Source organism: Doryrhamphus excisus, chromosome 19, assembly GCF_030265055.1.
Source record: "Doryrhamphus excisus isolate RoL2022-K1 chromosome 19, RoL_Dexc_1.0, whole genome shotgun sequence".
Taxonomy (NCBI): Eukaryota; Metazoa; Chordata; class Actinopteri; order Syngnathiformes; family Syngnathidae; genus Doryrhamphus; species Doryrhamphus excisus.
The window spans coordinates 13,681,133-13,694,115 of record NC_080484.1 but is presented as its reverse complement, the minus strand read 5'-3'; the positions used below and the strand labels follow the sequence as shown (position 1 = coordinate 13,694,115).

The 12,983-nt window shown below is 44.9% G+C and overlaps 1 protein-coding gene across 4 annotated transcripts in view; it reads right to left on the bottom strand.

The window, feature by feature from the left end:
• The window catches only part of LOC131107463 (MAM domain-containing glycosylphosphatidylinositol anchor protein 2-like), a 166,612-nt gene that overhangs the window by 99,654 nt on the left and 53,975 nt on the right, over nucleotides 1-12,983 (bottom strand). For all 4 annotated transcript variants that reach the window (XM_058057536.1, XM_058057535.1, XM_058057537.1 and 1 more), the window contains exons 3-4: nucleotides 11,115-11,254; nucleotides 3,879-4,053 (exon numbers count right to left, since the gene is read on the bottom strand). In XM_058057536.1, the coding sequence (XP_057913519.1) occupies nucleotides 3,879-4,053; nucleotides 11,115-11,254 (315 nt within the window). The remainder of the gene's footprint in view (nucleotides 1-3,878; nucleotides 4,054-11,114; nucleotides 11,255-12,983) is intronic.

Genomic DNA, 12,983 nt, shown 5'->3' with positions numbered 1-12,983 from the left:
TTAAAAGTCCTAGCTTCCATCCTCGTTACTGTTTAGAAATGACATCATTAAAACAACAGCTGCACTCATTGTATGCATTTGAATCATTCATGTTGTGTTTTGCATCTATTACATGCTATACACGGGCAAGAAGTCGCCCGAGAGCGCAATTAGAGCTTTCCCGCTTTATTTACTTGTGTTTGAGCGCCGTGAACGTGACCTCAAACTGCCAGCAAGAAGAAGGAGCCGGCGGCGGAAAACTCTCGCTCTTTTGATTATCCCCGGGTCTTTCCTCACGCCGTCTCATCCGTCCCCATTCCGGCATCTGCTCACAACACCCCCTCAACCCCCCCCCACAGTGCCGGACTCCTTAGCGCGGCCAAGGAGAACGGCTGTCAGCTCTCGCTCCTCAAAGCCCCCTCCGCCAGGCGCTCTAAACCAGTTTCTCACGGCGACCTGCGCCCGTGTCGCTCCCAATAAGCAGGTACAAGGATAAGAAGGCGGGGAGGAAGAAGGATGTGGATAAGTGGCTGACCTTCATGCAGCGACACAAGCCGCAGCCAGAGATTAAAAAGTTGACTTTTAAGACCCCAAATGAAAGTGGCTTTTCTTGCATTTGGACCCCCCCGCCGCCTCACCTGCTTGCCATCTTTTACTGCGTCTTTTCTTTGTTTTTTTTTTTTTTTTCTTCTTGTGGCTGAAATCTGGCAACAAATTCAGTCGTTTTCCACAACAAATCAAAGCTTCCTTGGAGGATGACTTTGAGAGAAAGCAGGGAATAGAAAAGAAGACTATACTATATATCACTACCACCATCGGGGGGGGGGGGGGGGGGGGGTGGTTGAGGAGTATAGGTACCTAGGCACTATATTTGATGGCCTAACCTAGCATAACCTAGTATGTTATTGGAATGAGAGATGGCCCGAGGGTGGAATTGAACCCTGGTCTCCTAGCTGTGAGGTCTGCGTGCTAACCACACAACCACCATGCAGCCTCTAATTAATAATAATAATAATATTAATAATAATAAAGAAAGGTTTTGTGTAGATAAGCTTCACTGAACTATAAATCACATTTACTGCATACTACAAAACATGTTAAACCATAGTACACAAGTTATATCACACCCAAGTATAAAACGCAGGAGCAGGCAAAAGTGCGACTTATACTCAGGAAAATATTATTGGATGGATTATTATCGGGCTACGAGGGAATTATGACATCATACTGATAAATTTGATAATATTAAAAATAGCTCAGATAACTGATCAGTCCAAAAAAAAAAAGTTCAAATGAGAAGAGATTACCCATGCAGGCGAGCAAATCAAGCGCTCCTTTTTTCATCCTGTCTGTGACATTAACAGCCTGTCCGAACTTCCCTTGGAAAAAAATGTGCTCGCTGTACCCAAGACCTGGTTTTTACGCGCTACGGCTGCTCGGAGCGTGTACCCGAATACAGTGCACCTTGCTGGGCCACAGCAGGTAGCTCCTACCGCCCTTCTATACTCTGCTTCTCCTGGTAGTTGTGATAAGTTGTAGATGTTTCCTGATCCTCAAGAAGTGCCATCAGAGGCAGTACATGTTGAGGAAGCTGAGTTCCTTTGGAGTGAAAAAAATTTTTTTTTGCTGACCTTCTATTATGCTTTTATTGAGAACATTTTGACCTTTTCATTCATTTCATGGTTTTATTCACTGCAGGACCGGACTCGTTTAATTAGTATTTTCAAAAGTTTGTTCCAAAATAATTGGCCATCCTGTGAGAGCTCTTTCTCTACATTGCGATCAGCAAATAACCCGGACCGTCCCACGCGCTACATCCCGTGTTTGAGTGGCTTCCATCAGGTCGGAGACTAAGATGCCCACGATTTAGAACACAAAGGAGGAGGGCTACCTTTGTCTCTACAGCAGTCCGGCTTCTGAGTTATTTGCTGCTGGGTTGTGATTTCCATTATTTTGTGCTGGGTTATTTTGGACAACCCAAAGCATTGGGTAGAATTTTGGACACGCGCAACAAAGCCCCGCCCACAAACTTACCTCGTTCGGACCCCACATTTCATCTGAGGAGACCAATTTTAGCACGGAGCAAGGTTTGTTACATTCCCACTATTGTTTTACCGTAGAATTGACTTTATATTATTATATACAGCTTCATAAAGTTGTTAAAATGTAAGTTTGTGAAAGCACCGTTGAGTACTAGCTTCAGGAATCGATCGTTAACCTTAGCAAACTTCCATTCCCTCCAAAAGTGGCAAGCGAACACATTCGCTGGCGAGTTATTTAGGAACCAAACTATGTTGTTGAAATTACAAGAGACATGCACTATGTGTGATAGTTATGAGGACAACGTCAGTTATCTCGTCATTTTATGTGATATCAAGTTATAGAATCTCGTGAATTAATACGAACGTGCTGTTTTTTTTAAGCAAGACCGCTGCATGCTAGCGGGCTTCTGTTAGCCACCGGTAGTCCACTGTATACACATATACTGTATGTTGTGAGTTGTTATATAGCAAATATAACAAATACAAATAACAAATAGTAGTCAATAACTAGTCAATAACAAATAACCCAGCCGTGTAGTAAATATGAACCCAGCGTTGGGTCATTTGAACAACCCAATGTACAACCCAATTGTTGGGTTAAGAGAACCAACCCAACTTGTTGGGTTAAAACAGGGGTGCTCACACTTTTTCAGCATGCGAGCTACTTTTAAAATGACCGAGTCAAAATGATCTACCCACTACAAAAATGCAAAACATCTATTTATTTTCAAATGTATTGAGGATTATTTGTACGTACAATGTATGTTGATGTACCTTACATAACCAAATGAGCCAATATTGCAAAACACACATAATTAACTATTAACATTTTTTGTAATTACCTGAGTTTACTTTGATGACTTGCACTGAATTGAACCAGCCAGGGATGCATAGTCCGGACAGTAGCTGCTGATAGCCAGCCTCAAGCACACTTCCAAATGTTTATCAGTCATGGATAATATCCGTATCACAATATCCGTATAATATTCCATATCCGTATGGAAGTGATATGTTTTTTGCCTTTTTACTTGGTCCAGTTTTTGCCTTTTTACTTGGTCCAGCTCCTTCACTCATTTTAGTGACCATAAACTTTAGCGAGGGCTTAAAATCTCGCAATTCGCCGACTAGCTTAGCACTTTGCATCGTTGTTTACGCATGAGCGGTGACCTAAAGGTCAAAATTCAGTTGTCATCTGACTGGTTGTCCTGTATGTCAATCAAGTAACGGGGATGGATGATAGGCTGACATCGTAAGTTCTGCTGCACTTAGAGACGTTGTTTGATTTGATTGGTCGCCCGAAGGGCAACATTCAGTTGTCATCTGAATGGCTGCCCTGTATATCAATCAAGTGACGGCATTGATGCGAGGATGATATTTTTTTAATGTCACGCCGCGATCGACCAGCGATCGACCAGTACGACCTCCGCGATCGACCGGTAGCTCGCGATCGACTTAATGAGCACCCCTGGGTTAAAATAACCCAACGCGAGGTTGGTCCTATATTTAACCAGCGTTGGGTTGGGAAACAACCCAGATTGGGTTGTTTTTAACCCAGCATTTTGCACCAGTGCACCAGGGTCCCTAAAACAATACAACGTAGTGCTGGCCCAATACTTTTGCACCAAAACACTTAAGCGATATAACTAACTCTCCATTTTGACAAACACAGCATCTTTCTAAGCGGCACAGATGTTGACAGCGAGTACAAAAGGGTGGACGGATGCGTTGGAATAATCAACCGTTCTCCCGGCCTAATTAGCATTCTGCAGCAGCCACACTTTAAAGCTTTAGAAAATGTTTTAGAACGTCACAAACCCCCGAGCAAAGTCGGCCCGAAAAAGACAAAGCAGGACTTACAGTAGACGTCCACACGGATGGACTTGATGGCGGGGGAGCCCAGGCCGTTCTCGGCTTTGCAGTAGTAGCGCCCCCCTTGGGTTCTCAGGATTTTGGCGATGTGCAACGTCTCGTTGAAGACGCTGGAGTCCTGGAAGCGGTCCGACACGCTTCCGGCTGTCTTGGTCCATCGGATCTAGGAGGAAAAATACACAGGAATGTTCAGCATATCCCGACGGGTCCACTTTTCAATAGAAACCTCACAAACCACCACATTCTTACGAGCATACGGACAGCAATGCTTGGCTGTTTTTCGGAATCTTGCCATTCCGAATAAGTCAGAGTCGATGTTATGTAAGCGCGGGCGTGTCTGGCAGCAACATTTGAAGAGAATCCACGGCCATTAAAAAGATAAAAGCCTGCAAATGAGGACCCTGAATATTTCACATTGATCAAAAAGTCATCAAGTGGTCGATGCTAACTGCTAGGAACTGCTAGGAGTTCAGCCCAAGTTGAAGTGGTGATCTTCTCCATCTTCTCCATCTTCTCCCATGCCGATGGTGAGCGTTGTCTGGCTTTTACGCATCGCTTTGCCAAGTTATCCTGGCCTGCAGCTGACTTGCTGGAAGGACGCGCCTGGGGAAGACAACACTTTGACCGTTTTTAGCGTGCGTCGTAAAAAAAAAAAAACAAAAACATGTTGATGGAAAGAGAAGCTGGCGGATTTGAGCAATATGATAATTACTATTCCTGCCTCACTGACAGCCCTGCTGACTATTTTTGGACGTCTTTTTTTTCCTGGTCAAAGGATTTAGATATGATTTGCATATTTTGTAAAAAAAAAAATATATTGTATATTTTGGCGGTTGAAAGTGCTCTGCTAAAGATTTTTGGTCCTGCACCAAAAAAAAATGTGATAGGACCCCAGCATCCCTCACCGCTGATGTCCGCCTGGCAGCTAATTCATGTTTAATTTAACAAAAGCACAAAAAAACTTCAAAAATGGAGGAAAGTTAGAGTACTTGAAGAAATGGCTGATGCATAGCTTCAGGGCGTGGTCGTCATCATGCACAGCAATTATGATCAATCTGACCACGTTCATGTTCATGTTTGTGGTAAATTTTAGCAGCATGTCCCGCCCACAAGGTCCCGAGAATGAGGAGCCACATGGTTTTAGCCCCCAAATGGCCAACTTCCTGCTTGATTGCAAAATTGGCTTCCTGTAATGATTGGTGCAACTAAGAACGTCATTCCGACCCCTTAGCAGGAGCAGCATTTGCCTGTCTGGATTTTTCTCCAAATTCCAAAGCTAACGTAAATACGCCCTGTGTCTTCCGTCTTCCGCCCCACCACATGTTGGGGCCAGCCTTAAAGGGCCAGCCTTACAGGGCCAGCCTTACAGGGCCAGCCTTAAAGCTCCAGGCTTAAAGCTCCAGTCTTTAAGGGCCAGCCTTAAAGGGCCAGCCTTACAGGGCCATCCTTAAAGGGCCATCCTTAAAGAGCTAGCCTTTAAGCTCCAGCCTTAAAAGGCAAGCCTTAAAGGGCCATCCTTAAAGGGCCATCCTTAAAGGGCCAGCCTTAAAGGGCCAGCCTTAAAGGGCCAGCCTTAAAGGGCCATCCTTAAAGGGCCAGCCTTAAAGGGCCAGCCTTATAGGACCAGCCTTAAAGGGCCAGCCTTAAAGGGTCAGCCTTATAGGACCAGCCTTAAAGGGCCAGCCTTAAAGGGCCATCCTTAAAGAGCTAGCCTTTAAGCTCCAGCCTTAAAGGGCCAGCCTTAAAGGGCCAGCCTTAAAAGGCCAGCCTTAAAGGGCCAGCCTTAAAGGGCCAGCCTTAAAGGGCCAGCCTTAAAGCTCCAGCCTTAAAGGGCCAGCCTTAAAGGGCCATCCTTAAAGAGCTAGCCTTTAAGCTCCAGCCTTAAAGGGCCAGCCTTAAAGGGCCAGCCTTAAAAGGCCAGCCTTAAAGGGCCAGCCTTAAAGGGCCAGCCTTAAAGGGCCAGCCTTAAAGCTCCAGCCTTAAAGGGCCAGCCTTTCCGGCATGCCCAAATCGCCCCGTAATTCCTGCTGTGACGTCTCCTCCTGTAATTGCTTGCTGTGTTCCCTTTTAGGCACTGACGGTGGTCCGCGCCACTCAGTGGTGCAGCCAACTGTGGCTGAGCATCACAATGGAGCCATCAGAGGTTGAGGGGGGGGGTCACTGGCCGTGGAAATTACAGGGTGGGAGTGAGGGGGGACGACAGGTCTATATTAGGGAAGATATTACATCATGGGCCTCCTTGAAAATGACACACGCAGTAACGGAAGCTGTGGATTTATTATTATTATTACATAACTGGCAATGCCTCACAGTCACCATGTCCATAGTGTGTCCAATTAACTACCCCCCCACACATGTGCTTTCAAATGTTAGTGGTGCTTGTGCAAGGTAAACTTAAATGTGTGTAAGTCTATGATATGTCTTGTTATGTGTTCTATATTGGGTAACTACAGGGGTGTTATTTCATGTCTACAGGGCTCTAATGAGGGCTCTACAGGGCTCTGTCTTCGGACGAGAGGCGGGGTACACCCTGGACTGGTGGCCAGCCAATCACAGGGCACATATAGACAAACAACCATTCACACTCACATTCATACCTATGGACAATTTGGAGTCGCTAATTAACCTAGCATGTTTTTGGAATGAGAGACGGCCGAGGGTGGAATTGAACCCTGGTCTCCGAGCTGTGAGGTCTGCGTGCTAACCACTCGGCCACCGTACAGCCTCTATCACACCCAAGTATAAAACGCAGGAGCAGGCAAAAGTGCGACTTATACTCAGGAAAATATTATTGGATGGATTATTATCAGGCTACGAGGGAATTATGACATCATACTGATAAATTTGATAACATTAAAAATAGCTCAGATAACTGAGCAGTCAAAAAAAAAACGCTCAAATCAGAAGAGATTACCCATGCAGGTGAGCAAATCAAGCGCTCCTTTTTGCATCCTGTCTGTGACGTTAACAGCCTGTCCGAACTTGGAAACAAATGTTTGTGTGTCTGTACCCGAGACCCAGTTTTCACACACTACGGCTGCTCGGAGCGTGTGCCCGAATACAGTGTACCTTGCTGGGCCACAGCAGGTAGCTCCTCCCCCTCTATACTCTGCTTCTCCTGGTAGTTGTGATAAGTTGTAGATGTTTCCTGAGCAGGTACACTTGGTCACTCATTGCAGTCCATCTTACCTTGGAAAAAAACTGATATCATGGATCTCTAAAATACGTTCGCTGTTGGTGTGAAAAGTTTAAAAATGTTTTTGCGTCCTGATTGATTTTCCGCATCTGACCTTTGATCTTCCTGCAGCGTCTAAAAGCGATGCTTTTCTGAAAAGGCTTCGTTAGCTGGTTTGTTCTTTGTGCGCCAACTCTCCCTCCAGCAGAGCCGAGCGTGAACGTGTTCATACTTTGACCTCGTCTCGCTCTCCGGCCTCTCCTCGGTCTGACATGAAAGAGTCCCGCCCCCCCGATGATGAAGCCATCTGCCCGGTGTCCTCGGCCCTGGCCTCCATCCATTACGTCCACTCTCCTGTTTGGCTAGCAGCCTCGTCCCGCCTGCCGCCACACACTGCAAACACCTTTTTTTTTTATTTCTTTTTTCTCTTTCAATTATTCTCCGGCCAGATTCATCTGAGGGCGCCACGGGTCAGCGGGTGCAAATAGGCTGACCTCGAGCTCGGGGAGATTTGGCTATTGGAGTATGTGATGTGTTTTGGACGCTCCCGTGATGCTCGGCCTTAAGCGCTGACGGTGTCAGCAGATGCTCTTTTATTTCAAACCCAATCTTTTTCTACTTTGCCTTGTAAGCGTCCTCCAAGTATTGACACTTCCTTTTTGCTCTCAACCTACACTTTGCAATGTACAGCCTCAAACGTCCGGCCATTACTCTCGTATGGTTTCTTCTCAGTGCTCGAGCAGGACCGGTCTTAGCCAAGTCACATTTCAGTCAAGATGCTTGACCAGAGTCTCAAACTCAATTTACTTAGGGGCCACTGGAGCTAGGGTCTGGGTGACACTGGGCCGCATCAGGTTTTACAAAACAAAAACAAAAAACGCATTTAATAAAAACAGAAAAATGATTAAACTTTGCTTTGGTTCCAATTTTCTACAATAAAAGCGCTGATAAAACATTCCACTGTTCTCAAATATCTTAATTTGTATTTTTCTACACAAAATAAGATGAAAAATAAATAAACAAATCAAGAATAAAGAAAATCAATCAATCAGTAATAAATAAATATAATAATAATAATAATAAAACAGCAAATAATAAAAACTTAAGAAACCACATATAGTTGGTGGGTAGACAAATTATTTTTTTCAGATTAAAATGAACAAAGCGTTATTAGAGCCCTGTAGACATGACAAAACACGACTATAGTCACATTTATACTCTTTTTATTTACAACATATTGCGCAACTGCAGGGTCTTGAGACACATGCTAACTCGCAAACTAGAGAGCTAGCGACCGAAACGGTAGCCTTCTAGTTATTTCGTTTAAACTTAAAACGCCAAAAACTTACCACTTCCACACGGATAGGGAGGATAACTATTAACAGTTATTTAACCTTTAACATGAACATTAGTCAAACGTAATAATTTTTTCTGGGTACATGATACCATACAGCATCCATATCAAACTTGCGCGGGCCGCACTAACATTAAACTTTCATATCAAGGCGGGGGCCTGAAACTAGTGTCCTGCGGGCCACATTTGGCCCGCGGGCCACGTGTTTGAGACCCCTGTGCTAGACATTCATTCATTCATTCATTTTCTACTGCTTATCCTCACGAGGGTGACGGGGGGTGCTGGAGCCTATCCCAATTGTCTTCGGACGAGAGGCGGGGTACACCCTGGACTGGTGGCCAGCCAATCACAGGGCACATATAGACAAACAACCATTCACACTCACATTCATACCTATGGACAATTTTGAGTCGCCAATTAACCTAGCATGTTTTTGGAATGTGGTAGGAAACCAGAGTACCCGAAGAAAACACTGCTTCCTAAATGTTCTAAGTGAAGGGGTGTCCCAAGTGTGGCCGGAGTTGCGGACCGCGGCACATTCTAAAAATCCAATCTAACAAGAAAACTTCACCAAAAGCATGTAAAAGATACTTGAAAAGAGCACTGGACCGAGCTGCCGGATGTTGACCACTTCCAGTACTAAAAACTACATCAGGAGGTTGCCTGCAGCCGCAGCTGTTAATGCTTTTGACGTAATTAAAAGGCACCAATGGAGCCCTTAATTGGTGCATTCACGGTACTGATTAATAAAAAAAAGTGTCGTGCTTGGATAGTGAGCCCCATTAGGAGGAAAAGGGCCACCGGTTTACAAAATGTAAGTAATTTGAAGCAGAGAAAAACAAAGAATGAGTGTGAAGGCGCTCTTAAGTCCACATTAGCTCCGTGGAGTGGCACCTCTGCGCTAAAGCGGCTTAAACGTTGAAGGCTTTTAATTAGCCGTGCCGCAGGTCGACTTGTGCACCTGCATGCTGACGATGAAAGCTTAACGGCCAAACGAGCCCACAAACTCAACCATACGTCTGTTTCCACACCCTTCGAGTCATCCGTTCTCTCGTCTGCAAAGCAAAAGTGAAAGTGTGACAAAAAAAAAGTCCCAGTCATTGTTTTGATGTGCGCTCATTAAAACGTCACAAAGGAAATGATATCCAATCAGATCGCTTGCGCCGAAAATGCCAGCTAACTTCCATTCCGGGACAAAATGTCAGCTCTGTCAACATTTGGTTGGACGAATGAGTGCTGGCAGGACGTACACACGCTAACCTTTTAAGCACTCGTACCGTGTTGCTTCCAATTTGCCGGCCAGCGCAAATGATACGGCGTAAAAGCCACGCGGGAGCGAGCTCGTCTGCATTTATTAACATAACTCACCCCGACTTCTTTCATCAAAAGACAGCATCATTCATCTGGGAAGCTCCCCGGATGGCAAAGAGCGCATTGATTTGTCATAATTCCCCTGAAAAGGTGAGGACACTTTACCGTCCTTAGGTTTCAACTTTGCTCATAATTAGACACCTGGGGAAATGGGGGTGGGGGAGGGACGGGGGATGCTTTCACACTTGCAGATCGGTGCCACAATTTTTATAGATAAGATATTTTTATATTCTTTTATTTTTAACATCTTAAATTTCACATGACATATTACGTGACAGAACTCACTGAATATGTAGGTTAGTTTAATATTCAGATCTTGGATTTTTCCAAAAGCTTGTAAAACATACTTTTAAAGTGCCTTGGTGCCATAGAACATCATGTAATGGCAATATTCCAAGCCGAGTCTGCTGGGTTGAAACCACAGGTTATTTTTATATTCTGACATATTTGTCAGCTTACATTTCACCAAAAGCTTGTAAAATATACTTTTCAAGAGCCCTACATGACTTAAGTCAAAGACCCCACAAGAAAATGTCTACTGCCGGGTTGGATATGTGCTGTCGGGTATTTTTTTTTTTTTTACCAGATTCAATTTCACCAAAAGCTTGTAAAATATACTTTTCAAGAGCCCTACATGACTTATGTCAAAGACCCCACAACAAAAAGTCTTCTGCTGGGTTGAATACATACTGTACGGTATTTATTTACTTTTTTTTTACTAGATTCGATTTCACCAAAAGCTTGTAAAATATACTTTTCAAGAGCTCTAAATGACTTAAGTCAAAGACCCGACAACAAAATGTCTTCTGCTGGGTTGAATACATACTATACGGTATTTTTTATTTTTTTTTACCAGATTCGATTTCACCAAAAGCTTGTGAAATATCCTTTTCAAGAGCCCTACACGACTGAAGTCAAAGACCCCACAACAAAATGTCTACTGCCGGGTTGAATATGTACTGTAGGGTATTTTTTTTACCACATTCGATTTCACCAAAAGCTTGTAAAATATCATTTTCAAGAGACCTACACGACTTAAGTCAAAGACCCCACAACAAAATGTCTACTACCGGGTTGAAAATGTACTGTAGGGTATTTTTTTCCCATATTCGATTTCACCAAAAGCTTGTGAAATATCCTTTTCAAGAGCCCTACACGACTTAAGTCAAAGACCCCACAACAAAATGTCTTCTGCTAGGTTGAATACGTACTGTAGGCTATTTTTTACCATATTCGATTTCACCAAAAGCTTGTAAAATATACTTTCAAAGAGCGCCGCTGTCACACACGAGTGAAGCGAACGGCACCCATCTCCGGTGCTCACCTGCGGCCGAGGATGTCCGGTCACCAGGCAGGTGAGCTCCAGGGTCTCGCCCTCTCGGATGGTGTAGACTCGCTCCGTGTGCCGCTCCTCCTCCACGTTGCAGGCGTGCCCCGAGTGGATGATGCGGACGGTAGGGGGCGCTGTGAGGGTGGGGAGGAAAGAGGAACAGAAGTCAGCCGGCTGCTCCTTGTATGAATCAAAGAAGCAGAGAAGCGGATGTATTGGATGGCCTTGTGTACCCCGCCCAGATTCTATTGTGATTGGATGGCAAACACATCAGCTTATCCTGGAAATGGCGACGTGGCAGCGGCAGCAATCTGTTCAGCCGTAATTAAGGCGTCACACACCTTTTTGCACATTTGTCACCTGATGAGATTTGCCAAAAAGCTAGTAAAAGATACTTTTAAAGAGCTTTCATGACGTATTACGTGACATAATGCAAATATTCCAAACCAAAATGCTTCCTGCTGGGCTGAACACATAAGGTATGTTTATATCCTGACATTTTTACCGGATAAGATTTCAACAAAAGCTGATAAAAGAGACTTGTAGAGGGCTGTGGTGACATATTACATGATGTAATGCAAAACATTCATTCATTCATTTTCTACCACTTTTTCCTCACCAGGGTCGTGGGGGGTGCTGGAGCCTATCTCAGCTGTCTTCGGGCGAGAGGCGGGGTACACCCTGGACTGGTCGCCAGCCAATCACAGGGCACATATAGACAAACAACCATTCACACTCACATTCATACCTATGGACAATTTGGAGTCGCCAATTAACCTAGCATGTTTTTGGAATGTGGGAGGAAACCGGAGTACCCGGAGAAAACCCACGCATGCACGGGGAGAACATGCAAACTCCACACAGAGATGGCCGAGGGTGGATTTGAACCCTGGTCTCCTAGCTGTGAGGTCTGCGCTAACCACTAGACCGCCGTGCCGCCCTAATGCAAAACAATATTTTTTTAATCCACAAATGTGAGTGAAAATTTTAACAGTAAACACACCACTATCAGACAATGTGAATAAATGAATCTGATTAGGGGCTGCACGGTGGACAAGTGGTTAGCGTGCAGACCTCAATCCCACTTGGCAAACTCGGTGGAGTTTGCATGTTCTCCCTGTGCATGCGTGGATTTTCTCCGGGTACTCCCACATTCCAAAAACATGCTAGGTTAATTGGCCACTCCAAATTGTCCATAGGTATGAATGTGAGTGTGAATGGTTGTTTGTCTATATGTGCCCTGTGATTGGCTGGCCACCAGTCCAGGGTGTACCCCGCCTCTCGTACGAAGACAATTGGGATAGGCTCCAGCACCCCCCACAACCCTGAATGAATGAATCTGATTAGTGTTTTTACATACGATGCCCCCTCACTATTAAGATTTGAAGATAAAAATGAGAATGTTAGAATCCTTAAGTATCCTTTTGCTGTGGTAATTTTCCTGCCCATTGATGCATTGTGTTTTTATTGCATTGATTGAATAAAGTCATGGGAGCGTGGCCTGAATGGACCCTGCTCTCAGCCTCCGCGCCGGCTGAGACGCTAATGAGCGTGACCACGCTCCTTGCCTTTTGCAGAGGCGGCAGGAGGACGGCGCCACGCTAACCGTGCTGCACTTGTTAGCCCCGGCACGCGCTTTTTTGTGCTTGACCCACATGTTGCACCTTGGGAAGCGCCGAGAGTCACGGCCGATATACGTTGAAATCAGAAAAGACAGAGTAAAACACACAAAAGATGAGCAAAGAGAACATATGTAAGCAGGAAGTGTGCCTTCTAAGACGGAAACGCAAGCGGAGCACAGACTTCCGCCAAGGCCAATAATGACTTGTGCAGCATTCTATGACACTCCAGTCCTGCAGGTGG